The following is a 26,408-nucleotide window of genomic DNA, read 5'->3' as shown; positions in this document are numbered from 1 at the left end:
GTTGGTGGTTGCTGGGTTTCCTTCTTTGGCGATGGGTTTACTGGTGGTGGTGGTGTGCAGTGCCACGGTGGTGGAGTGGGGTTGCTGGGGTTTTCTTTTTTTGTTGGGGTTGCTGGGTTTCCTTTTTTGTTTTGATTTTTTGTTGTGGGTATTGTGGCTGATTTGTGGGTTGCCGATGGTGGTTGCTTTTGATTTGTGGCTGATTTTTTGATGTGGGATGTGTGGGTATAATGGTGGTGGTGGTGGGGATGGGTTTGTCTGGCATCTACTCGTTGGGTTGATGATTTCTTCATGTTGGAGGTTTGATGATTTCTGGGCTAGCCGAAGAACATGAAGAACATGTTACCCATGTTCTTTCGAAAATAATAAAAAGAAAATAACAAAAGAATTCAACGTTTGTTTTTTTTTTTTTTTTAAATGTTTATTTTTAATAACATTAATGTTTATTTTTAATTTTTTAATTTTCTGACCTGGCTTTTTAATTAATTTATATGCTGATGTGGCAATTAAAAAATGCCAAATCAAAATTTTTAATATTATTTTATTAGTCACGTCAGCATTTACTGTGTACACAGTGCACACCGTTTGTCACGTCAGCATTTTCTGTTACTGGGTTGACGGCAGGGACCATTTTAAAAATGATTTTAAAAAATCAGGGACTGACTTAAGAGCAAAATCAGTTTAGGGACCAAATCGAGAAATGACCCAAAATGTAGGGACCAAAAGTGTATTTACGCCAAAATAATATTAAAGTGGTTGAGCTCACTACAATGGAAAAGTATCGTAAACCCAAAAGATCTGAAGCCCAAAACCCATGAAGGGACAGGCCTCAGGGCCCATGAAACGAAAGGAGGAAGGAAAAATATCCAACCTATCCAGAATAAGAAAATCAAAGGAAGTCTAGTAAAAAAACTGGCCCGGGATACCCAGAGGTTACCAGGGGCTCGGGATCCTTACGCCGTGCACCAAAACTAGGAGGAGATTGAGACAGTTTAAAAAGAGTACCCAGAAACACAAGAAACAAAGGATAGATGCGTCATTCTCAATCACCCTATGATGCAAAGAGGAACTAGAAGGCTTGGAAAGTAACAATTCATGAACAAAAGGACTGGTACCTTGGGCAACCTAGAAAGAAGAACTATAAAAAAAAGTAGCTAGGAAAACCTTCAATCTGGTAGGAATGGATTCGACTCAACTAGGAAAAATGTCAAAAAGAAGGACAACCGAATAGCTGAGTCTGAAAAGAGAAGGTTTAAAAGCCTTGAGGGAAGAGAGATTGAAGGTCAGCCCTCTAAGGACATCCCATAATGTAAAGTCAGCAAGAAGCTTTTAGGAAAACAGTACAAAAAGAAGAAAATTGTGAGAAATAAGAAAAGTACTAATCATCAGAAGGGTTGGCGCAACATGGGCTCTAGTACCCAAGGGAGCAGGGGAGGGGAATCAGTGCTACCCCGGAACCTTAGAGTGACACTATAAAAGGGAGAAGCAACCAACATTGGAAGGGCATTCAGCAAGAGAAAATCACAACAGAAACATTGAGAAAACTCTGTAAAAAACTTAAAGGAAGTAGAGAAATATCGCCCGGTATCCTAGAAATAGTCACTGTAGAACATACTTGTATTTAGAGGGATTCAAACTTTGCAAGTCTTAGAGGCTTAGATAGCCATTTAAGTTTGTAATTTTTGAGCTTATTTAGACCTTGTAACATGTCTCAGTGAACACATTGTAATCCATAGTTGAGAAAAATAACGAAATATTTCATGCTAATTTGAGGATCCTTAACAGTTATTTCGTGTGTTTCATTATTACATTTGTTTTTCTTTTTTCCTTTGCTGTTTTTTCCTTGCTGTTAAATACATATATTCTTACTTGTTAATATGTACATATTGTAGGATTTTTGTTCTGTGCACTACTTGGTTTGTAAAACAGCCCATTTAGCTGCTGTGAACCAAGCCCAGTCCCTTCAAGCTACAACAAGAGAGCTCGCGGTCCTCGCTTCGGTTTGGGTCTGGACACTGTCCAAAAAGGGATTCTCACACTCTCATTTTTGTTTGGTTGGGAGTAGAAAAGTGGAGAGATAAAAAAAATGAGTTTATGTAAATTTACTCATACATCATTATTAAAAAATTATGTCCAATTAAAACAAAGAAGTGACAAGCAACCAAAAAAAAAAAAAGCAATCACCCAATTTATTAAAAAATAAATCATATCCCAATAAAAAAAAAAAAAAAAAAAAAACACTATACCAGATTCTACTAATCATGATTTCAGTTTCAAGATTGTGTTGTTTTCTTAAAGGTTGTATTCTACAACAAAATTTTGGCTGTGTATCTTCACCATCACAGCAATCTGCAATTTCAGTATGTATTCTACAGCACTCCCAATCCTTCTTCATGCTAGGGCCTTCAGGTTTCCAATGCCAAAGTAAAGATCATATTCTCCTTTTCTAATGATATTAAACTGATAGTGCTCTCACCAAGCCCTCACCTTTACATAAGACAATTTAACTAATTTCATCTTTAAATTAAAACTGTCTACCTTAAATAATTATTTTATAATGAACTTAGTGAGTAATGTAAAAGTTCAAATGTTATAACACTGTCTACCTTAGAGTCTTTGTCCTTTTGTACATAGTGTGATGCATTTTATTTGTCTTCTTTGGCTAATTCCTGCCCCCTCTGCAGGGAGTAGTCTTCTTTTTAAAAAAAATTATTCTTATAAAAAAAATAATAATAAATAATATTACCTTACTGGAACCATCCAGAATTTTTATCAAGTTATAGTTAGCTCAACAGATCAGATTGTATTACTGCAAACATTTTAAATTTAGTGTCACAAACTTGTATAAATCTAACCTCCGCCAAAATGGTATTTGTTCACGAGGTGCATATGGTTCATAGATGAATCCAGGGCTCGTCATGGAGACTTTAAGAGCTCCCTGCATTCATAGCATCATAAGCATGGAATCATATTATTGGTTGCACTGCATATTAGCAGAATGAAAAGAGTTACAGTAAGTTCATTGGTGGTATCAATTAGGATTAATATATTGATAAATAAAACTCTTAGCTAACACACAAGTTAGCACTCCAAAGTAAAAATAAGAAAGAAATTCAAATAAATTCGCATCTTTGCATTTGTAGACTCACAAAACATGAGAAAAATTATGCCAAAATACACTAATGAATCTTTAAGACAAAGCAGTACCTGCATCTGGCATTTCCAATTTAAGAAAAAAGTAAGGTTGTGCTTGCTAAAGAGAGAATGCTAAATATAATGCTGTTGTTTCAATTTTTTGATCAGTTCGTCATAAACATAGGGAACTATGAAAGGTTTTATCAATTTCAGTTTTCTAGCATGCTAAAGCCTACCAGCGAGAGAAACTCACAAACCAAAATTAAAACATATGTATGATCACGAAGAACTCTCATATAAAATTTGACATAAGCAACAAAAGAAAATACATTAGTTACTCCTGATTTATAAATAGAACCCTACACCTAAGCCCATGGACCTCTTAGAATAATTGAATGTCTCAATCCAAACCTTTGATCTTGATATTTTTTTTCAGCACATTTAGAAGAAACATGGTTAAAGAGTGACTTGAGGGTTCCCATCTTCCAACTCTTAACATAAAAAGGGAAACATTGAAATTATTATTTTGCACACTCTTGTTCTTGTATTTTTGAGGTTTGTCCTCTCCCGATTCTTGCAAGTCCTTTCTTGTGTATAAATTTATAATACTTACATATTATTTCATTAAAAAGAGGACCAGTCACCGTTTTCCAACATAATGACGCAGAATAAATATACTAGCATGATTGTTTAAGAAGTAAGGAAAACACACCATCTGTCGTGCTTGCGGAGGGGCTTTTACTTGTGTTGATAATGACCTTGTATCATTTGAGAATATCAATAACTCAGCAGCCTACATAAATATAAAGAGAGTTGATAATACAAAGAGATTACCATCTTTCATGTCTTAGTCTTTGAAACATAGATGCACCAGCCCATAAATAAGTTCAACAAAGAGATTTAAAAAGTTACCATTGTAAAGCGAAGTGTCGTACTTCCACGAGTCAATGGGAAAGCATTGTGGGCCTTGTATAAGCAAGAAGAAACACTCCGCTGATTTAGTTCAGGAACTGACACATAGAAGGCTACATAAATTTATTGAAATACAAAAACTTGCTTTGGAAACCCACTAAATGTAGCACATAAGTTAAGAAACTTGAAAGTAAATGTGTCAATGAAAACCAATTACCATTTGAAATAGCAGTAGAATAGCTTCTTGAGCTGCCAAGCCTGAACATACAAACAATACCCATATTCAATACACTATTTCCACCCCCAACAAAAACTCAATTCAAAATTTCAACAAAAACACAGACCCATTTGTTTGGATGCTAAGAAAATGTAGGAAATGAAAAGAAAAACAAAACTTCAATCCAATTTTCTATAGTGAAGTTATGAGATATGTAAAACTAAGCACAACTTAGCCAAAGGGTCAAATGGGTATCCAAAAAACATAATCTTTCTTTGATTTGCATTTTCCTTCATTTTCCCAGTATCCAAATGGAGCATAAAGAAGTGAACTTTGTACTTACAGATACGAACATTCTCGAATCCCAGCAGTCCGATACAGTGAACGCAGAGTTTGCAATCTTCTCAAAGCCATTTCTGCTCAGAAAAAAACTTCAAATTTCAAAACCCTATTGTGATTTTTCTCCGATCATGAAGATTGATAACAGAGAGTGAGAGAGGTTTTGGTTTGGTTCTCACTACTCAAATCTCAAGGGTTTAAGGGAAAAGAACATGATGGGCCTCTGTGAATGGGTCTGTGCTTTGGGCTAAGTTGAGCCTATACCACAATTAGTGATTTATTTTCAAGCCCAATTTGTTTTGGTTGCTCAAATAACACTATTTCACATGTAATCTCTCTTCTCCTGAATTTATAGTTCATAATTTTAATTGTTGTTATCCTAATCCTAAACAATTGTTCATGTTCTCAAATCTAAAGTCAAAACGCAAAAATCATTAGTTTTTCCACATGGTTGTTAAAAATAAAATTGTTAAATGATTTACATTGCACTAGAATCTCTGATCAGTAGAATGATAGAAATTAATATATTCCTACTTGATATCAAGTTTTGACATTTTTCTATAATTAAATTTTGACATTTTTATAACCCATTATTTATATATTTGAGCTCAACTTAAAAAGAGAGAGAGAGAGGATTTTGTATGACCTTTTGTTCGTAACAAATCCATCACTTCTATGAGATAAATTCATAACTGTAATTAACATATTTTCTTACATGTTATAGCTTTTTTATTAGCTCCAATTGTCATGGTTTGCTGAATTATTATTAACACAATTCAATTCTCAAAAAAAAAAAAAATTACTATGTCAAGTCATTAAAAGAAAAAAAAAATTGCTTAGATGAGAAATTCTCTATTTGTTGAGATGATAAATTGTGTTTAGAGTAATTACATTTTACATAGATCAATTAATACCATTATGTTTTTTATTTATTAAAATATTATGTTTATCATTTTTATATAAAACAATTGTCAATGTAATATAATTACATTGTATACGACGGAAATTGCTGTTGCACATTGTGAAGTGCACACCCCATAGACACATCACTTATTAATGTTGAAAATATGATTCTAGTTATAAATTTGAAATTCTGAAACCTGTCTTGAAAACACAAATTTAACTGAAATTGTGTTTTGAACTCACAATTTCAATACACATCAGTGTTCAATTAACATTGCTCCTACATATAATATATATTATCTACAATTACTAATAATGTTCAAATTGCCCAAATGTAATTATCTGAATTTATTTTGGGTCACCGTACTTACAAAAATCCACAAGCCTCTTCATTGGTAGATCGTTGGTATTGTACGATCTCAACCGTCCATCTTATACTCATCTCACTCTCTTTTTTTCAAGTCTATGTATATATATAAATCCCACTTCAATTTCTGGTTCCCGCCACTTCAAATCTCGTTGATTAGAGCAAATCCCAAAGTACTCTCTCTCTCTCTCTCTCTCTCAGTATTGTTTGGTTGCCGAGAAAACGAAGGAAAAGAAGGGAACTCAACCTGATGAACTTTTTCCTTTTAGATTTTTCACTTATTATACTCAGCTGAGCCAAATACGCCAGGCGGAGATTAGTACGGACGAGATTTTTCTTCGTTTTGAAGCAAATCAAACAGCTCGAAAGAATTTGCGTAGATTCGAAAACCTGTTATGATTTTCTCTTTCTTTTTCCTTCATTTTTTTAGCAACCAAACTCATATGTCATAGTTCACTCTCTAGAGATATTGTGTTAGTTTTCGTCTTTACACAGTGTTTGGTTACTAAGAAAATGCAGGAAAAATGAAAGAAACCGATGACTCTGAGAAATATAGTAATGAATTTCCATAGCTTTCTCGGCAAACAAACAATGGCTAATATATTGTTTTCATTCTTTTTGTTTCTCAACTAATTGCTGCGTTATTGCTTTGATGTCTAAATGTAGATCTGAGTTAGTCTATAATTTCTCATTCTTTAGAAAATGTTCTTGTAGATCAAACTTTGATAGCAAATTGAGGCTTTGCGCTTGAAGAAAATTATGTCAAATATCACAGTCTGTGCTCGCTTCAGGCCGTTAAGCTCGAAAGAGCGAAGAGATCACGGCGACAGTGTTTGTATCAGATGCATAGACACCGAGACTTTCATTTTGAAGGTGAACTTTTTGCTTGAATGTCTTGTTGTTACACATTAAATTTGGTCTAGAAATTGAAGTGCAACGCGTGGTTGAATTTGATTTGCATTGAATCTGTGATTGTTTTTAGTGGGATTTGAATTTGATTGTGTAGGATGAGAAGGAAGAAGATGTTATGTTTAGCTTTGATAGGGTGTTCTGTGAGAAATCGGACCAAGCTGAGGTTTATGAGATTCTAGTTCTGCCTATTGTTCGAGGTATAATTCAGAAACTTTGTTACATTAAGAAAACAAATAAGTATTTTGAATCATATAACTCAGAAAAGTTATGGTTGTTGTGATTAATTGTTACTTATCTTAAATCATCATTAAATTGAGGGAAGGGTTTAACTAATTGGGAATTGAAACATAGTTTGGCTCTCTAGTTCCAATTGTTCTTCTAATATTAAGCTTTTATTTGTATGTGTGTTGGGCTTAATTTGAAACAGATGCTGTTAATGGAATCAATGGGACGATTATTACTTATGGACAGGTAAGATGTAGTTAGTTAAAAAGTAATAGTACTGGACGCTGTTGTTTATGTGGGTTAATCCTCCCTATATCATGTACACAATCTTACAAGTAGACAAGGTTTTTGATTGATGGGTTGAGAAGATAGGAAATGCTTGCTTTATGAGGTGTGAAACCACATGCAGTACTGAATTATTTTATTTAAGAATTGAGACCACAAGTTGAATTGAATCATAATGTTATTAGCCATGAACAAGAGATTTTTTTTGCTTTTTCTCTCAAAAAGTGTTTGAATATTGATTTTAAGATAAATTATGTATGTGTGATTAATAATTTGATGGTGTTTTCTTGATAATGTTCTATTATATGTTTGTAATTTCATATATTTATGTTATGGGAACTAATTAGAAAGATAAAACATTTTCCCACTGTCACTGTAAAACTTTCATTTTCTGTTCCATCTGATGAACTGAGCAGCTAAATAAAGATGATATTCACTGCTCCAAGCAAATTTTCCTAGAATTGTAAAGGTTAAATATTTTATCATTGAAGTAAAACTTTAGTGTTCCTCCTCTGTACATCCACAGGTTATAACACAGCACATAGAATGACACTTTTTGTTGACATATTTTCTTCATTTGATTTGCAACTTAAGTTACTGATCATTTGTCTAATATCCTAATTGATTGAATCTCCTCATTCCATTGGTGACAGACTGGAGCTGGAAAGACATATAGCATAGAGGTAAGCAATCAATCACAAGTATATCCCAGAAATGACTCATAGACTTTAAATTCTGTTCATACATGAAGCCAGTTTTTGATCAGGGGCCTGGCATTCTAGAATGTGGCGAGCAGAAGAAAGGGATACTTCCAAGAGTAGTAGATGGAATTTTTGAGCATATCAAACATGATAAAATGGCAAAGTACTCGATCAAGTTGTCAATGGTATTGAGGCACACTTATGTTCCTTTATCTTGCACTAAGGACCAGCATTGGCTATAATATTTCTATTAATCACCTAATTTAAAATTTTTAATATTTTGTGATTCTTCTAGGTAGAAATCTACGTGGAAAAAGTAAGGTACTTGTCACCCGAATGCAGCATTTATTCTCAGACCCATGATTTTTCTAACTCTGATGGTTGATTCCCTTACCTGTGAACACCTCAGTCTTGGTTATAACTATGTTTTCAAGATTAAATTCTAGGAAGTTCTAATACTATTGCTTCAGTTTTGAATGTGACTGATCTTTTCCTACTCACTATAGCTTAACTGAACTCTCCCTTCTCAGGGACCTTTTTGATTTATCCAAGGATAATATACAGATAAAGGAGAGCAAAATACAAGGGATATTGTTGTCTGGAGCAACAGAGGCGAGGCCTATTTTCTTTTTGTAAAATCCTTCTATGCATGATCTTATTTTTGTTAACATAAAGTATGCAGTTTTATCTATATTGGTCATGTTAATTATCTTAATGTGCCGCAGCATGCCACAGACCAGGATTCAAATTCTCAATAAGCTTAAGCACCAAAGCACCACTTTCACAGGCTTTTTTTGTAGCAAGACATGCACGTGTCAGCACACACACATATATACAAACACATGAAAGTACTGAGGCATCTGTTGTTTTAGATTTCCATAGTCTGGGGAAAGATAATTTGGTCCGAACCATCTTGATTCTCTTTAAACTTTTATTTCTGCTAAATATTCAAAACCATTATGTTTCAACAGATTAGTTTCTTAAGATAACAAAAATGCTGCATCAAATTAGATCCATTTTATATGTCTTTCAATGTTAAAATTTTCCTTATGTTATGGTTTCCTCAATTTTGAGAGCCTTCCTTTTCCAGATGTCTATAATGGATCCTGCAGAAGCATTACAAAGCCTTTCAGTAAGTCAAGAACTGCTTGAGAAGTTCATGTCAGTTTTATTGTATGTATTTTAACTTCTAATGCTGACTTTGGTAAAGGTGATATGATTTTTTTTTTTTTGCAGGTTTTATGATAAAAGGGATGACTTTCCATAGAAATCTTTTTTTTTTTTTTTTTGAGGGAGACTTTCAGTAGAAGTCTAACCTTTTAAGAAAATGACATAAAAAATATAAGAAAGTAAGAGTTTCTATTTTCAGAAAGTAATGTAAAGACTAGAGACATTTAAAGCAGATTTGCTGTGGTAATATAGATACAGATACTGGTGGGTCTTGAGATTATTCTTTTTGAGAAAAATTGGGTACGAGTAAAAAATGGTGTAGAACAAAAGAGAAAAAGTAAAAGTGCATATAAAATTTTGAAGTAATCGGTGAGGAAATTACTGAGAAAGTCTATGATGAGACGACCGTCACAAAATCTCCCTGTTGAAGTCTTGAAGTAGTGTTGTCCATTTGGTGGGTCAAGGGAGAAGCCAAGCCCCACGGTAAGCTCACCTGTGTCGGAATTTGAGTCCCCAAAGTTGAAAACCGCAGGATAATTGAAGTCAATGGAAGTTGCAAGAGGTAGAAAGATTGAAAATAAGGTGAGGATTGGTAGAATAGTGTTTTTCGTAGCCATGGATGGTTTGTAGTGCTAGGCTCTGCTAAGTACCAACCACCAAATACGAATGGCTTAAAAGTACTTGAGATGATGAGAGAAGATTGAGTTGTTTTTATAACTTTTTATACACAGTGAATATTTTGCTTTAAATTCCTAGCAAAAGAAAGGATTTGCTTTACATTATAGAAAGGCAATATGAGAGCCAAAAGCAACAGGTTTTCTTTTTGTCCAATCTTCATTGTATCCTTACCTTAGTTGGCATATTTGGATTAAAAGCCTTTACTGAGTCCTGTAGGTAGGACCAAAAGGGTACGGAGTCTAATGTTTTGATCACGGGAAATTTGGAAGATTTGAAATTCTAAAAAAAGGGAATTCTAAAAGTAAAACACGTTTGAGTGCCAATTGAAAACCGTCTTTCTGAGCATTTCTTTTCCAAGAAAGGGGAAGAATTTTCCTTTCACGGATAGCATACTTTTTGAGTTCCATGTGCCAACTGAAACCCACTGTCAAGAAAGACAAAGTGCTTGATTTCTGACCGAAGAGTGGCATTAAATTAGAAACATTGTCATCTTTCCTAGTGCATGATTCTATAAAAGACAAGCTCTAATTAATTTATTATCTTTTCAAAGACAAAAAGAAAAATCCTTTTTAACTCATTTTACAAAGATACAAAGTTTTTCTCANTCTATGATGAGACGACCGTCACAAAATTTCCCTGTTGAAGTCTTGAAGTAGTGTTGTCCATTTGGTGGGTCAAGGAGAAGCCAAGCCCCGGTAAGCTCACCTGTGTCGGAATTTGAGTCCCCAAAGTTGAAAACCGCAGGATAATTGAAGTCAATGGAAGTTGCAAGAGGTAGAAAATTGAAAATAAGGTGAGGATTGGTAGAATAGTGTTTTTCGTAGCCATGGATGGTTTGTAGTGCTAGGCTTGCTAAGTACCAACCACCAAATACGAATGGCTTAAAAGTACTTGAGATGATGAGAGAAGATTGAGTTGTTTTTATAACTTTTTATACACAGTGAATATTTTGCTTTAAATTCCTAGCAAAAGAAAGGATTTGCTTTACATTATAGAAAGGCAATATGAGAGCCAAAAGCAACAGGTTTTCTTTTTGTCCAATCTTCATTGTATCCTTACCTTAGTTGGCATATTTGGATTAAAAGCCTTTACTGAGTCCTGTAGGTAGGACCAAAAGGGTACGGAGTCTAATGTTTTGAGCTCACGGGAAATTTGGAAGATTTGAAATTCTAAAAAAAGGGAATTCTAAAAGTAAAACACGTTTGAGTGCCAATTGAAAACCGTCTTTCTGAGCATTACTTTTCCAAGAAAGGGGAAGAATTTTCCTTTCACGGATAGCATACATTTTGAGTTCCATGTGCCAACTGAAACCCACATGTCAAGAAAGACAAAGTGCTTGATTTCTGACCGAAGAGTGGCATTAAATTAGTAACATTGTCATCTTTCCTAGTGCATGATTTCTAATAAAAGACAAGCTCTAATTAATTTATTATCTTTTCAAATGACCGAAAAAAAAATCCTATTTAACTCATTTTACAAAGAACAAAGTTTTTCTTCAAACTAGTTTGGAGAAACCCTACAAACTTATCATATATATTTATATTGAGTGTGAATTTTGAAAATCTAATTGTTAGATTGCATGTTCTTGTTACGTCTATAATGCTTACAAATTTTCAAGAAAATCAAAGATCAATTACTATTTCATCAAATAAATGTTATAATTTCAAGTTTTTGTAATCTAAAGTTGTATATAAAAAATACGTTAATTGATCAAATAGTAAATAATATTCGATTTGAACGAAATTTGATATGTATGGTAAGAACATAAGAAACATAAAATTCAACGATTAGATTTTCAAAATTTACACCCAAAAAAAAATATATAAGAAGTTTGAAAAGTTTCTCTCTAAACTAGTTTGGAGAGAAACTTTGTTCTTTTCCAACCCCATCCCATACTATATTTCTATTACTTTAAGGCTCATTAATCTTGTAGAAAGTTGGGGACCTCTTGGTGCTAAATCTAATACCATCAAACATGTGACAAAGCCTTACCTCTCAATGTCTAAACACGACGCTTTGTTTTTTCTCAAAAAAAAAAAAAAAGTTGCAATTTGTGATTTTTGGAGCAGAATCCATAAGAGAGGCAGAGTTAAGAATTTGCACAACTAGGCCCATCTTAGGCCAATAAGTCTAGGACCAAAAGTTTTCACTATTTTTTTTTTCCATAAACTATTGATAAGTTGTGATTGGAGCATAATAAAAAATGGTGTCCGTGGTGCACCAATGTGAAAGTGGATATTGCTCCAATCATAACTTTGCTAGTCAGACCATGCAAAGTTAATTCAGCCTAGGGTTTGGATTTGCTAATTAAGCATTGCAGAGTGAACATGGCAAGCAAGAAAACAAAAAATTCAAACAAAATTTGGTAGAAGATGATTATCATGCTTATGCAATTCAATATTATAGAGTATCGGTACGCTAACCACTCAAATAACCTAACATTTCACATATAATATTAACAAATTGGTTTCTTAAAAAACTAGCAAATTAGTCTAGACATTCATATGGATGCCAAAAAAAAAAAATCCTAGTCACTTAAACAAAGCTAAGCGTCTGGTTTAAACATTTTAGATTCCTATCTATTATTGGAGATGTGATTGTCATAATTTGTATTTGATGACTGTTAACTAGGACAGTCAGAATTATGAGATCATCAAGCAGGCCGCCCAGCATAGGCAAAATATCTATCCATATATCATAAGGTATGAAGAATTAGAGAGTCCCATCAGGCAACCATGCTCAGTGATTCTATTCCTTGCAACTGATAGCATAAAATCCAATATATGCCCCGTGTATTAGGGAATTTTGGGTGGCTATGTGTATACTTTTTACATTGTACCTGTGATTTTTTTTTTTTAATTTTTTGTTTCTGTACTGGCACTGCCTATATTTCCTAAGTTTAAGAGAATACAGCAGATCAGATGGTCGAAGTCATCTAGTCATGCCAATAGCAGTAAATTTATGAATTCTGCTATGCACTTCCTGTAAATGTTTATACTTTGTGTGTGAGACAGCACCATGAAATGCCAATTAAGTCTTCATTTCAGCCACCTGACAGAAGAGACTGACCCCATCCATTGAAGAAACTGAAAGCACTTAAAATCTTATGCAGAACGTTTGAATTTTTGCAACTCTCTTTGTGGAGCACATCAAGCCTTTCAGCAGCTACTATTCTGGCTTTGAGAGCATAGTTTTCCATCTTAAGCTGCGAAAGTATAAAATCCCAAAACTTATATGAGAACCAAAACATCAATATATACTTTTAGATTTTTCACATTCATAATATCGGAAAACTCTCTTAAAAATAAAGTAAAAGGATTAGTCTTGGAGACTGCTTTAAGAAGTTGACTATGAACTGACTTGCATTTTGATGTAGGAAGAGAAGTATAACACTAATATTTATTCCCACCTTGAACTTTTGTAGCTTTTTAGATTTTTTCTCTTTTGTTTTCTTTATTGAGATGGCATCAAATAGGAACCAGAAGTCATCAAATGGTGCTTGTACGCCATTACTTCAGAAATTTCAGAATGCTTAACTTACCTCCTCAACAGTAAATCAAGCTCTTCCACAGCTGCTTGTAATGAGGAAATGGTCCGTAAAGTAACATCTTCATAACTTGATTCCAACTCTTCAACTGAATATGGATCAAATAAAATTCCCTCAAGTATGAACAACTCTTCAAGTAATTTCACATCTTCAATATCCAAACTCTCCTTCAACTATATGAATGGAAGTTGTGTTAAAAACTGCAGGTTATATAAAGACTTTCAAAATCAACTATTGCGGTCATATAAAGAGTTCATAATATAATTTTGACCTTATTTAGAATTCTCTTGCATGATTCATCTTTATCAGGACAGAAAGCTTCATTCTTCTTGGAATATTTATCCTCATTACAGTTAACACGTGGTGATGCTTTAATATGCTTTGCCCTGCCCCAATGGAAATTTCCAGAAACGGAATGAAGATCATAAAATAAAGAAAATATGCCTATATCCAGAACCCAAAGCTTTGAGTTCCTGTTATGAAAAATTACATTTATTTGGAATGATTTGTATTGTGTGAATTTCAAAGGTAGGTGAATTATGTAAAAAAATATTCATCACTTTAAAGTAGTAGTAGCCTTATTTGTACCCTTTTTCCTGTTTTGGCTTAACACTAAAGGGAATTTGAATTAGTACCTTGCACCAAAACGTAGGGTTGACAGGCTTTCTGATGCATTAGAAACACTCGGGGAGCAACAACACAATAAAGCAGTTCTAGAGTTCCCACCCTGTAAGATGAGAAGCAGAAGATCAGATCTTAATTACAAATTGATAGTGGTATGACAAGGACAGAAGGAAGAGAAACCAACAAGTGCATCTTGTAGAATCCGAGTAAGCTTGGAATCACGATAAGGGATGTGGTTTGCTCTGCCTGAGCCACAAGTCAAAGCATTTATAACATTCCCAAGGCTGAGAGGGACTTGTTGATCATTTTTGCTTCTTCAAGAGCCCTCCCTTCAGCTCCAGTTTTCTCCACCTTCTCTGACCCTGCCAAGTCCACAAGGACTAGTTTCCAGTTTTCATCCTGTCCACATTTTTAAAATGTTTAAATTTTAATTCACTATAAATCTTGTTACTAATGCAAGAAATACTACCTCTTATCTCCAGTCAATTCTTGTTGGACTGTGAAAATGTAAATGCAATGACTTCTACTACTGGCCATGTTCATTTCTTCTATGTTAAGGTTTGGAACCAAGATTTAGTCATGAAAAGCCACAATACTTCCACCCAGAGAACAGTCTACTGGTATATTGCATAATTGAGAAAACAAAGAATTGAAAAATTAATAAATAATATAAGAAAAGAAGACAGGATACGGGTCTCTCCAACTGCTCTGTTAGCTATCCCAGTCTGTATTGTTATTGAATATAGGAATATGATATTTTAAAGAAATCTTTATTATTATTATTATTATTATTATTAACAGCGATATTGTTTTATTTAAGAAAAAAAAAACTTAATAATAACTGTATTGTTTCAATTTAGCAATAAAAAAAATAAAAGAGTTTGAAAATAATATATGTATTATTATTATGATGAAAAAGGTTACAAACAACAAGAAAAGATGTTAATAAACTCTAACTCAAGTCTCACTTCCCTTCATAAAAGCAAGATTAAGAGATGAATGATGAGGTTATAAATGACCATATAAGATGAATAACCTTGTCACCTCTTTCTCGCCCTTATAGAAGCAAGACGAAAGGTGAAATGGTTGGTTCAAAATTGGTCCCATGGTTGTGCACTTTTTTTTTTTTTTTTTGATGAACTATGGGTGTGCACTTGCACACGAAGAAAAAGAAAAAAGGAAAAAATTATACTAAGATAAATGCAATTCCATAACCATGAAAGTGTGAATGAGACCCATAACCATAACCCATGCTATCCCTCAAGTTGGCGTGAGACAGGAATAAATATGGAATTGCATTTCTCTATGTGGGTCCCCTTGGCCTTGGGTCCTATTGGCTTTCCATAATTAACTTCCAACGCACAACCCACCAAACAAACTTCAATTGTAAGAGTTATAATAAACAATGGTAGTTAAAAACATACAAGTGAAAGCAACAAGCCTAGCCAACACACTCTTGTCTTGCAGCAGTCATGGCTAGCAAGATCTGCCTTCTCCCTATCCTCACCATAATCTCCATTTTCTTACCTCATGCCAAATCCATTCACTTCAACTTGCCTGCGGTTTTCAATTTTGGTGACTCAAACTCTGACACCGGCGAGCTTATTGCCTCTGGGATTGAGAGCCTTGTCCCTCCTAATGGACAGAGTTACTTCCAAAAGCCATCTGGGAGATACTGTGATGGCCGTCTCATCATTGATTTTCTCTGTAATTTCTGTTCCATGATATCTGTGTACTGATATAGTTTTCCAAACTCTGTTTCTCCCCTGTTTTCCTCTGTTCTCAAGTTTATTGTCCCATTGAACATTGAGTAAATTTTAAGTTTCCTAACCTTTTGCTTAATTATTTGGTTATAATTTTGCAGTGGATGAAACGGACCTGCCATTCCTAAATGCCTATTTGGATTCAATTGGCTTGCCAAATTTCCGAAAAGGGTGTAACTTTGCAGCTGCAGGGTCAACTATACGTCCAGCAACACCAACATCTGTCAGTCCATTCTCGTTTGGTGTTCAGGTGGCTCAGTTTCTCCGATTTAAAGCCCGGGTTCTTGAATTGCTACCTAAAGGTATTTTCATGGTTCATCAATGTCTAGGCTTTTAATTTTGAAACTTGTAGTGGCAAAACATACTGGTACAAGGAAAGAAACATAATGAAAATTTTCAGATTAACAAGTTTCTTTATTCTGTGCAGGTAAGAAACTTGTCAAGTACCTCCCAGAGGAAGATTATTTTGAGAAGGGGCTTTACATGTTTGACATAGGCCAGAATGATCTTGCTGGTGCATTTTATTCCAAATCATTGGATCAAATACTTGCTTCAATTCCAGCAATTTTGGTTGAGTTTGAGACAGGAATACAGGTAAGCTTATTGACAATTATCTTAAATTACTGACGCTAAACGTAAACTGCAATCAGTGGAGCATTGAATTCTCACCCTATACTTGATTAATTGGATTTTTTTTGCAGAAACTATATGATCAAGGTGCTAGAAATTTTTGGATACACAACACCGGTCCTCTCGGATGCTTGCCTCAAAATGTAGCCAAATTTGGAACTGACCCATCACAGCTTGATGAGTTAGGATGTGTCAGTCAACATAATCAAGCCTCTAAACTCTTCAATCTGCAGCTTCATGCTCTTTGTAGAAAATTACAGGGCCAATTCTCGGATGCAGATGTCACATATGTGGATATCTTTACTATTAAGTACAACCTCATTGCAAACTACTCCCGATATGGTTAGTATGTCTGGGTACTTCGAATGACTTTGCCTCTTGTTTTGACTTTAGTATTATACACTAATTTTAAGTTTAAAAGAACAGAACATTCTCTTAATTTCTGTATATCATAATCTTTCATTCAATTGGCATTGTAAAAAAACAAATAATTCAGTTAATTATCATAATGGTACATGAGAAAATGCCTACCTGTAGTTAGGGCCGTTATCAGTTTTTCCCCCAAAATTTTTGAATGTTACCTTTTACCCCTTTGTACCTTGGACTAAAATGAAGCCTAATGTTTTTATCCAAATTGATAGAAAATGATAATTAAATGACAAAATAATCCATCCCTTCCAAAGACCTAAACACAAAGAAATGAGTGTTTTTGTCATTTTTTTGTCAATTTGCGTGAAGAACTTGAGGCTGCAATTTAGTACAAGGTATAGGTAGGTAAAGTATAACATTCAAAAAGTTAGAGGGTTAAACTGATGATGGCCTTTACCAAAGGGAGGTCTTTTGTTATACACCCTAATTACAAAAATGCATTGTAATATAATCTTTTTCTTTGCTTTCCCCCTCACCATGTAGAACTTTGTACTTGGGCGATGGAGCTCCTCACCAGCTCAACCAACTAGCTTTAATTTAGGAAAGAGTTATTCTTTATTTTATATTTTCTTGTCTTCTAATTCTTCCATTTCAAAATCTATACTTCAGATACACTTATGTGTTGGCCATACTGAGACTTGAGTACCTACTTGTTTGTACAATTCAGCATGATTGGCCTGTATCCATCTTTAAAATCTTGCCTTTTAATTTGAAAATCTGCCCTACTTCACACAACACTTGAGAAATACTCATCCTCTTCATTAGTCTTGTTTTGGGTCATAGGCAATACACCACTTTCCAATCTTCCTTTCTTATAAAATAGTCCGACGAAATATTATAGTTGTCCCTAGTCCCTAGTGCCCCCTAAGACATTGAGAATCATTTAAGATAATTCTGAATGTAATGAAATAATTAAGGTGGCTTGGTATCAAGACTCAGAGATTATATTTCTTTATGTTAAAACCATGCTACATTCTTGAAATTTTGGTGATATTGATTGCAGGATTTGAACAACCTATTATGGCCTGCTGTGGGTATGGAGGTCCACCATTGAACTATGACAGTCGCGTTTCCTGTGGGCAAACAAAGATCTTGAACGGGACCTCAGTCACAGCCAAAGGGTGCCCCGACAGTACTGAGTATGTCAGTTGGGATGGAATTCATTACACTGAGGCTGCAAATCAGTATGTCTCATCACAAATACTCACTGGAAAATACTCCGATCCACCCTTCTCAGACAAAATGCCTTTCCTTCTGAATCTCAAGTTCTAAATATTTAAATAAGAACATTTAAATATTCTTATTATTATAATCATCTTATTCTTTTCTTCCATGGTACATTAACTTCTGTAAGTAATTGTAAGCCATTTCTCAGAAGTGCAGTAAATACTGAGTACACTTCATCAAATGACATGCGCTGCATAACTTTCATGAAAAATTTATAGCTACGACTTCAATGCATTGTTTGATATTTCAATGTTTACTGTAGTCTTTTCAGAAGTGCAGTAAATACTGAGTACACTTCATCAAATGACATGCGCTGCATAACTTTCATGAAAAATTTATAGCTACGACTTCAATGCATTGTTTGATATTTCAATGTTTACTGTAGTCTTTAAAAGTGAACTTATTTCAACCTCAAACATTGGGTACAATCAAAATCTATTTCAGGCAAAACAATGCAAACAAAGGAACCTTTCACATACATGCTATTGCTTTCTTTTTAAGTCTTCCTGACTCATAGGATTCTTCTTCATGTTTGCTTTATTGGATCTTCAAGACCATATTGGAGATTAAGTGCACCCTCTCATGTGTACATGAGGTAGCAGTAGATTTAGGGTTAGGTATATTGTATAAACTTCGATTTTATTTAATGAATATGTTGTTTTGAGGATTTTTTAAATTAAATCATCTCCAGGTTTTTTACAATGAATCCTCAATGTCATAAGTTTTCTTGGGTCATCATTCTTAGTGTTCATATGATCTATGTTTGTTTGGTAAGTTATTCATTTTAATCAAGATCATAACCAATCTAATTAATTATTTGGTTAAAATTTGATTAAATCTGAGACAATGGCATTTAAAACCCTAACAATGAGAATTATAAGGTGTGATTGGTCACCTAGGTCTAATTGATTTTATTTCCTAAATTAACTTTAGAAAGGAAAAAAAAAAAAACTCTAAAGGCTCCTAAGCTTAAAAAAAAATTAAAAATTAAAAAAAAAATGTCTCTAATCAAAAGACATGGGTTTGGAAGCTCAATTATGCATGAGAAATGTATTAGACACTCCGTGATGCCTATCCAAAAAGATGATACATTGTTTTGAATTTAATCCTAAGGATCATCATTTAAGTGATAATTAAATAATTTGACATTTGGTTTTTAGGGAAATTGTTATCGCATATCTTGCATGACATCTATAATTTTATCCTATGATGGTAAGTGAATGCACGACAATGTGAAAATCTATCATATGATGTCATATGAATGCATGCAAGACATAAATATATCTATCCTAAGATGACATATGAATGTACATACATAACCTAATTAAAGAAATAAAAATGGTATGCATGTTAGAAGAGTGCATAGTCCAAGTGATATACCTCATGCTCTTAGAGTATCCACAGCAGTGGAGCTAAAAATTTAGCTATTTGGCACCACAAAAAGTTACTTTATTTATTTTACCCACTCACATGCTATAGCAGTGAATCTATTTTAGCTTTCAATACAATAAAATAATATATCTACTACAATAAAATAATACATCCCACTACACAAAAAAAAAAAAAAAAAAAAAAAAAAAAAAAAATTAATCATCTTATTCTTTTCTTCCATGGTACATTAACTTCTGTAAGTAATTGTAAGCCATTTCTCAGAAGTGCAGTAAATACTGAGTACACTTCATCAAATGACATGCGCTGCATAACTTTCATGAAAAATTTATAGCTACGACTTCAATGCATTGTTTGATATTTCAATGTTTACTGTAGTCTTTGAAAGTGAACTTATTTCAACCTCAAACATTGGGTACAATCAAAATCTATTTCAGGCAAAACAATGCAAACAAAGGAACCTTTCACATACATGCTATTGCTTTCTTTTTAAGTCTTCCTGACTCAAAGGATACTTCTTCATGTTTGCTTTATTGGATCTTCAAGACCATATTGGAGATTAAGTGCACCCTCTCATGCGTACATGAGATAGCAGTAGATTTAGGGTTAGGTATATTGTATAAACTTCGATTTTATTTAATGAATATGTTGTTTTGAGGATTTTTTAAATTAAATCATTTCCAGGTTTTTTACAATGAATCCTCAATGTCATAAGTTTTCTTGGGTCATTATTCTTAGTGTTCATATGATCTATGTTTGTTTGGTAAGTTATTCATTTTAATCAAGATCATAACCAATCTAATTAATTATTTGGTTAAAATTTGATTAAATCTAAGACAGTGGCATTTAGAACCCTAACAATGAGAATTATAAGGTGTGATTGGTCACCTAGGTCTAATTGATTTTATTTCCTAAATTAACTTCAGAGAAAAAAAAAAAAAACTCTAAAGGCTCCTAAGCTAAAAAAAAATTTTAAAAAAAATGTCTCTAATCAAAAGACATGGGTTTGGAAGCTCAATTATGCATGGGAAATGTATTAGACACTCCGTGACGCCTATCCAAAAAGATGATACATTGTTTTGAATTTAATCCTAAGGATCATCATTTAAGTGATAATTAAATAATTTGACATTTGGTTTTTAGGGAAATTGTTATCGCATATCTTGCATGACATCTATAACTTTATCCTATGATGGCAAGTGAATGCATGACAATGTGAAAATCTATCATATGATGTCATATGAATGCATGTATGACATAAATATATCTATCCTAAGATGACATATGAATGTACATACATAACCTAATTAAAGAAATAAAAATGGTATGCGTGTTAGAAGAGTGCATAGTCCAAGTGATATACCTCACGCTCTTAGAGCATCCACAGCAGCGGAGTTAAAAATTTAGCTATTTGACACCACAAAAAGTTACTTTATCTATTTTACCTACTCACATGCTGTAGCAATTGATCTATTTTAGCTTTCAACACAATACAATAATATATCTACTACAATAAAATAATACATCCTACTACAAAAAAAAAAAAAACACACCACAAACCTATCCACAACCACTGCCAACCAAGAACAACTGCCCACAACCACATAACAACAACTAGCAAGCCAAGAACAACCACCCACAACCACTGCCAAAAATCCAAATTAGCCAAAAACCACCACACAAATCACAACCGACATAGCCACACCACCACTGACCCACAAAACTCAGCCACCATGAAACCCAGCCAAACTGCTATCACGAAACCCAAAGATGGAGGACTAGGCTTGTCGGCTTTGGGTGAGCGGTGAGATGGAGGACTGGGCGAGATGGGTCGATGGCGTGGGATGGCAACGTGGGCGATGAAGATGAAGATTGGCAATGAAGATAAATCTAGAACAGATCGGCGATGAAGCTGAAGATCCAGAACAGATCGGCGAAGTAAAGAGTAGATGACGGAGAGAAAAAAAATGAGAAGGAAAAAGGAAGAAAGAAGAGAAGCCAAAGAGAGAGAAAAAGAAAGGAGGAATATTTTTTTAATGAAAAAAGAGAGAAATTTAATAAAATATATATATATATTTTTTATCTCTCAGCTACTGTGCATAGCCATACATAACTGTGCACTATAGCAATGAAGGTAAAGATTTTACCTTTAGCTCCACTATTACAAGCCTCTTTTTTATGTGTAGTGGTGTTAAAAATAGTTTTTTAGCACCACTGCTGCAAGTGCTCTTAGCTAATCAATTTTAAATTAAGTTTGTCGTTGGGGAAGGGTTTTGTTCGGCTTTTTTGGGGGCCAATAGGCTCGATGGATTTAAGCCATGGGTCACATATCAAATTTGAAAATATCCAATTTAGAATAATCTCACGAGTTTTTTATATTTTTTTTTAAAAAAAAAAAGTTCATAAAGTGGTTTTTGTGAAATCTTATGAGTTTTTAGTAAAAAAGTCCACAGAGAATTTTTTTTTTTTTTTTTTTTTTAATGAAAATCTCATGAACTTTGTCTTAGAAAAGTTTCTTAGATGGGATTTGATGAAAACCTCATGAGTTTTATCTGGGAAAAATTCTCTAGGAAGGGTTGATGAAAATCTCGTGAGTTGTGTATTTGAAAACCTTTAAAAAAATTTATTGGTGGAAACCCATTTTTACATAAGCTTTGTGAAAACTATCATTTTTTATTTTTGAAAATTATTTATAGAAAAATGATGCTCTTTTCCAAGCCAATTGCTATGAGACCATGGATCTACAATATTAACTATGGGTTAATATGTAAATCCATGTGTATGTCCAAAAATATCATGAACGACCTAAGCATCAATGGGCATAAATCAAGGGTAGTCATGCAAAATGAACATTTAAGCATGCAAAAGTAGAAACCTTAAATGTAAAAATTAACACTTGATGGCAAAAATGGAAGCTTTGATGTAAAGGTGTCAACTTTAATGTAAAAATAGAAACTTTAAGGTAAAGATGCATCTTTATGAAAAAAAAAATGATTAAACTCTCATGCCAAGGTGCAATCTTGAATGCTAAGATGAGAGCTTTCACGCAAAAATTAAAGTTTTTAATGCAAAGATGTAAACTTTCATATAAAAATGTAAGATTTAACATCAAGATGCAACCTTCAATGTGAATATGCAATCTTTGATGCTAAAAGTGCAAACTTCAATATAAATATGTGAGCTTTCATGCAAAGGTGCAATTTAATTACCAAAGAGTGAAACTTTCATGCAAAAGATAGGTACTTTCAAACAAAAATTTGAGGTTTCAATGAACATAAACAATAATATCATGTCACAATGTGTATTCCATTATCAAGTGTGCAAACCAATCAAGCATCACAATCATCGAAATATATTCAAAGTTGGCATGGCATGTGGCAAAAGAAAACAAGTATGTGAACATTGTCATGACCTAAATCCGAACTAGGATTTAGCAATTGGGACGGCATGCTATTAGCAATTGGGACTGCATGCTAATACTAAGCCTATGCCTGATATTAACAAAAGACCTTTGATGTGTATAGAATTTTTTTTTTCTTTTCTTCCTTTTTACTTTTCTTTACATATTGTTGGACACTTTATCCATTTGGACAGCTTAGCTAAACATCAAGAAGTGATAGCATCAGAGCATCTAGTAAACCATTAGAGTATAAATACAACCCCATGATGTTTAGGTAACCACCAAAATACAAAGACAACAGAAATATTCACATAACCATCTTTAATGTTGCCCTCTCTCAACTAAATATATGCCACTACTAATTTGTACTCAAAGCATCCCAAAACTCAAAATATCTCTATCAAAACTCTTCCACTGTTGAGACCTCAGGCAGCAAAAAGGGAAGTACCTGCTCACTGTAAATTTTAAGGTTCCACATGCTCAGTAGGAAATGCATGACATGAGAATTTAGCAGTATGCATGAGATGCATAAAATAATTTCATGAATTCATAAACAATTCATAATCAGTCATAAGGCTCTTGCATCATTTTCTTTTTCATCATAAACCATTCATAGTTGAAAAGTCTTATTCCTGCGAAACATAAAACATAAATCATAATTCACCTTTGGAAAAAATTACCTTGAAGAACATAACTTTAGAGATATATTACATATAAAGAAAACATTTTCTTGAAGAAGCATACCCTTAAGTTTCCTTTTCATAACATCTTTAACTTTACTTAAACATCATACATCTCATACTGTACATCATTAGCTCATAGCTCATAACTTAAACATGCTGGTGAAAATCAAGGGATTAAAGCTAGCGCTTTACATAACATAGTATACCTATATCCTTTTTGAAATCATAGATTAGCCATCCTTTTTGTTCTGTAGTGTGAGCCCTCTAGCCCTTGGGCTACGCATCTAGCACCCCCTTTGTGCTAGGATCATTACCCGGGACATAATCATAAACTTCAGTTGTAGGGATCAACCGACTTCTAGCCAAGTTGGGCTTTGACCAACAAGGATAGGATCATTATTGTAGTCTCACAAATCATTTCCATGGAAAAGCCAGTACTGTTACCTCTGCTGAAAATTTTCAGAATGTCCATTATGGCATAATCCAAACCAAAACATCTTTCTTTCAATTTTATTTGCTTTCCAAATATATTTCATAAATATCACTGCATATCTACAGTTTCTTCATAACATAAAATAAACATTTGATAAATTAACTTTGTCTAATCTCATTTCTTTTCAAGTATTTGATGCAAGAGAAGTTCTTTAAAATTGAAAACATGAACCACAAAAGGCTCACATCACCATACCTTACCTTAAGGTAGATATCTTGAAGTCTCAAAGCTTGCAGTGGAGTCCTCTACTAGTCATGACCTGTCCCTAGTTCAAAGTATAGCAATTCCATTACTTAGTATGCATTCTAACTCATAAAGGTTATTCTTTTCACAACTTGATCATCAACTCTCATACATTTCCATTCCTCCTTATTCTTTATCCTAACTAGGCTCCTAGGAGTCTCTACAATTATCCCCAAAGGCAACCAAATAAGCAGACATATAATTACATATCAAACATCAATCATACAAATTTTCAGTTCAATCCATTCATCATATCTTTGGGAATAAACCGCCAGAGTTAGGTGTGTCATTCCAGTAGCATATACTTCACTTATAAAATTTAAATGAGCTATCAAATTACATCAAATTTTCACGCCAACATACAGAGGTACTCCTCTATATGTCTAGTACTTTCCCTAACAGTTTCAGAGCCAAAGACTAAAGCCATGATTTAATAAAACTGTGAAAACACTTATATAAATGGATTGTTATTCTCCCATGATGAAATTAGGGAGGGAGAATCCCTTAATATGGGGATTTTTATTCTTCCATTAAACATGTTAGAAAACACTTTTATACAGTAATTTCATCATCTATAACAAAATGAAATACAACAAAAATCACAGCAGTATTAACATCAATTTGCACTCACCCTAGCTTTTGGTTCTTGAGGGGAAGTAGAGCTAGAATCACTAGCATGAAATGGTAATTGAAAACTTGTGAAGAAATGAAAGGATTCTCCCTTCCTAATTGTTGGACCCGAGAGTATGAGAGGCAGAGAGCTTGATAGAGTTTTGTCTTTTGATGTTTCTTCCTTTGAGTCTGTAGAGAAATTATATTAATGAGAATTAGCTAGAATGATCAGATGGAAGTGTGATTGCATGGACGGCCAAGTGTTGGCGTTTAGAGTTCTCTTTTTTCTATTTCTTTTTTGCTGAATGTTGGTGTTTAGAGTTTTATGGAAGACACGTGTTGCTCATGCATAATTGATTGGTGGTCCCTAAAATGACCACTTGGCCAAAAAGCATGCTATATTTCATATTATTAATTCTTTAATTAATCACTATTAAGTCTTAATTTACTTGAGTAGCTTAATTTAATTAGTCATCTAGTGCAACAACTAATTAATAACATGTTAGTATTATATGTTTATAACAAGCTAACCAAATGCTTCACATTAACTTACTGTATCAAACGGTATAACGGACCATGTATTGAATGTTGGGATTTGGGAAACCTATTGTCTTTTTTTTTTTCTTTTTTTCTTTTTTTCTTTTTTTTAAAGATCCTTGCTTTTTGGTACCAATGTTCAAATTGAGCAAATTTGATTCTTGGAAAATAGGGTTAAACATAATTTACTTGAAAAATCATTTTTTGACATTTTGATAAATTCTTTTTAATTCAAAGGAATTATAGCAGTTCAAGCTTGCCAGATTGAAATTTATCACAAAACCTTTCCAGGACTCCCCATTCGGGTCAATCCATTATCATTTGATTGTAATTCAATGAGATTAAACTATACTCAAGCTTTATGACTAGTTATTAAAAAAAAGACTAATTGTGGAGCACTTTTTCATCGTTTTCACAATATTTTGCTTGTTTTAAATCAGATATTGGCTTGTGAATTATCAAATTAAAGGGAATTTAATTATTCACAACATGTGCTCAAATTCACCCTGATTAGATGGTTAGATTTTTTTGTCAAATTTGAGGTCAAACTTTTGAAAAATGTTTGAAAATATTAATTTTGACATAAAATAATGAAATTTAGCCTTTAGGTGATTTTTTTTTTTTTAATACTTTCGGTTTGCTCAAAGACTGTTCAACAATGGCATTTTGGTTATTTTGGCCTCAAACATGCAAAATTGGGCAATTTGGCACCCAATCAAGATAAATTCCAATATTTTTAGTATTCCCTTAATCCTAGCATCAAAATGGTAACTTTTGTATACAAATTAGGATTTGGGCACGCAAAAAGAGGCATATAAAATATAGTATCAACATGTAGTAGCTTTTTTAGTTTATCCGTTGTAATTGTTACAATTAGTCTTTTTATAGCAAGCTGCATTGAATAAGATATGAGCCAATATTTAGTTAGAGATGTTGTAAATGACTTACAACTTATTGACTGATTTAATTAGAGCTCTTAGAGACTAA

General features: G+C 33.5%; 3 protein-coding genes, 1 long non-coding RNA gene and 1 pseudogene across 9 annotated transcripts; 2 read left to right on the top strand and 3 right to left on the bottom strand.

Annotated features, from left to right (window-relative positions):
• Positions 1-2,791: 2,791 nt before the first annotated feature.
• Positions 2,792-4,809, bottom strand: LOC136064656 (uncharacterized). Its single transcript, XM_065766634.1, has 5 exons — positions 4,608-4,809; positions 4,265-4,305; positions 4,048-4,145; positions 3,848-3,928; positions 2,792-2,938 (listed from the first exon to the last, which is right to left on the bottom strand). The coding sequence occupies exons 1-5, from the start codon at positions 4,676-4,678 to the stop codon at positions 2,807-2,809; spliced, it is 423 nt and encodes a 140-aa protein (XP_065622706.1). The 5' UTR covers positions 4,679-4,809; the 3' UTR covers positions 2,792-2,806.
• A 1,073-nt stretch (positions 4,810-5,882) lies between these two features.
• Positions 5,883-8,876, top strand: LOC112009822 (kinesin-like protein KIN-1). Its single transcript, XM_024042164.2, has 8 exons — positions 5,883-6,046; positions 6,588-6,746; positions 6,880-6,982; positions 7,213-7,256; positions 7,949-7,978; positions 8,062-8,181; positions 8,292-8,317; positions 8,527-8,876. Exons 2-8 carry the CDS (start codon positions 6,633-6,635, stop codon positions 8,630-8,632), a joined length of 543 nt encoding a protein of 180 aa, XP_023897932.2. The 5' UTR covers positions 5,883-6,046; positions 6,588-6,632; the 3' UTR covers positions 8,633-8,876.
• A 3,647-nt stretch (positions 8,877-12,523) lies between these two features.
• LOC112009823 (kinesin-like protein KIN-1) lies at positions 12,524-15,267 on the bottom strand (annotated as a pseudogene).
• Positions 15,268-15,435: 168 nt separating this feature from the next.
• On the top strand, positions 15,436-18,320 carry LOC112024821 (GDSL esterase/lipase At1g54790). Its single transcript, XM_024057472.2, has 5 exons — positions 15,436-15,722; positions 15,880-16,080; positions 16,206-16,372; positions 16,480-16,750; positions 17,841-18,320. Exons 1-5 carry the CDS (start codon positions 15,488-15,490, stop codon positions 18,107-18,109), a joined length of 1,143 nt encoding a protein of 380 aa, XP_023913240.2. The 5' UTR covers positions 15,436-15,487; the 3' UTR covers positions 18,110-18,320.
• Positions 18,321-22,849: 4,529 nt separating this feature from the next.
• Positions 22,850-25,152, bottom strand: LOC112009833 (uncharacterized). Of its 6 annotated transcripts, none has more exons than XR_002882695.2 (3): positions 24,904-25,152; positions 24,225-24,294; positions 22,850-23,985 (listed from the first exon to the last, which is right to left on the bottom strand). It is a non-coding gene; the product is annotated as an uncharacterized LOC112009833 (long non-coding RNA). The 6 variants fall into 6 exon arrangements; XR_002882697.2 differs by having other exon boundaries at positions 22,850-23,982; XR_002882694.2 differs by having other exon boundaries at positions 24,230-24,294.
• Between the last annotated feature and the right edge of the window lie 1,256 nt (positions 25,153-26,408).

This window comes from Quercus suber, unplaced genomic scaffold, assembly GCF_002906115.3.
Source record: "Quercus suber isolate HL8 unplaced genomic scaffold, Cork oak 2.0 scaffold_727, whole genome shotgun sequence".
NCBI lineage: Eukaryota > Viridiplantae > Streptophyta > Magnoliopsida > Fagales > Fagaceae > Quercus > Quercus suber.
Note: the sequence above shows the minus strand (reverse complement) of the source record. Positions and strands in the feature narration are given on the sequence as shown.

Coding starts and splice junctions, on each gene's coding strand:
- LOC112024821 (XM_024057472.2), top strand. CDS start 15,488: ATGGCTAGCAAGATCTGCCTTCTCCCTATCCTCACCATAATCTCCATT. Junction 15,723..15,879: donor TCTCATCATTGATTTTCTCT/GTAATTTCTGTT, acceptor ATAATTTTGCAG/TGGATGAAACGGACCTGCCA. Junction 16,081..16,205: donor TCTTGAATTGCTACCTAAAG/GTATTTTCATGG, acceptor TATTCTGTGCAG/GTAAGAAACTTGTCAAGTAC.
- LOC112009822 (XM_024042164.2), top strand. CDS start 6,633: ATGTCAAATATCACAGTCTGTGCTCGCTTCAGGCCGTTAAGCTCGAAA. Junction 7,979..8,061: donor GAAAGACATATAGCATAGAG/GTAAGCAATCAA, acceptor GTTTTTGATCAG/GGGCCTGGCATTCTAGAATG. Junction 8,182..8,291: donor ACTCGATCAAGTTGTCAATG/GTATTGAGGCAC, acceptor TGATTCTTCTAG/GTAGAAATCTACGTGGAAAA.
- LOC136064656 (XM_065766634.1), bottom strand. CDS start 4,678: ATGGCTTTGAGAAGATTGCAAACTCTGCGTTCACTGTATCGGACTGCT. Junction 4,306..4,607: donor ATTCGAGAATGTTCGTATCT/GTAAGTACAAAG, acceptor TTGTATGTTCAG/GCTTGGCAGCTCAAGAAGCT. Junction 3,929..4,047: donor CGACACTTCGCTTTACAATG/GTAACTTTTTAA, acceptor ATATTTATGTAG/GCTGCTGAGTTATTGATATT.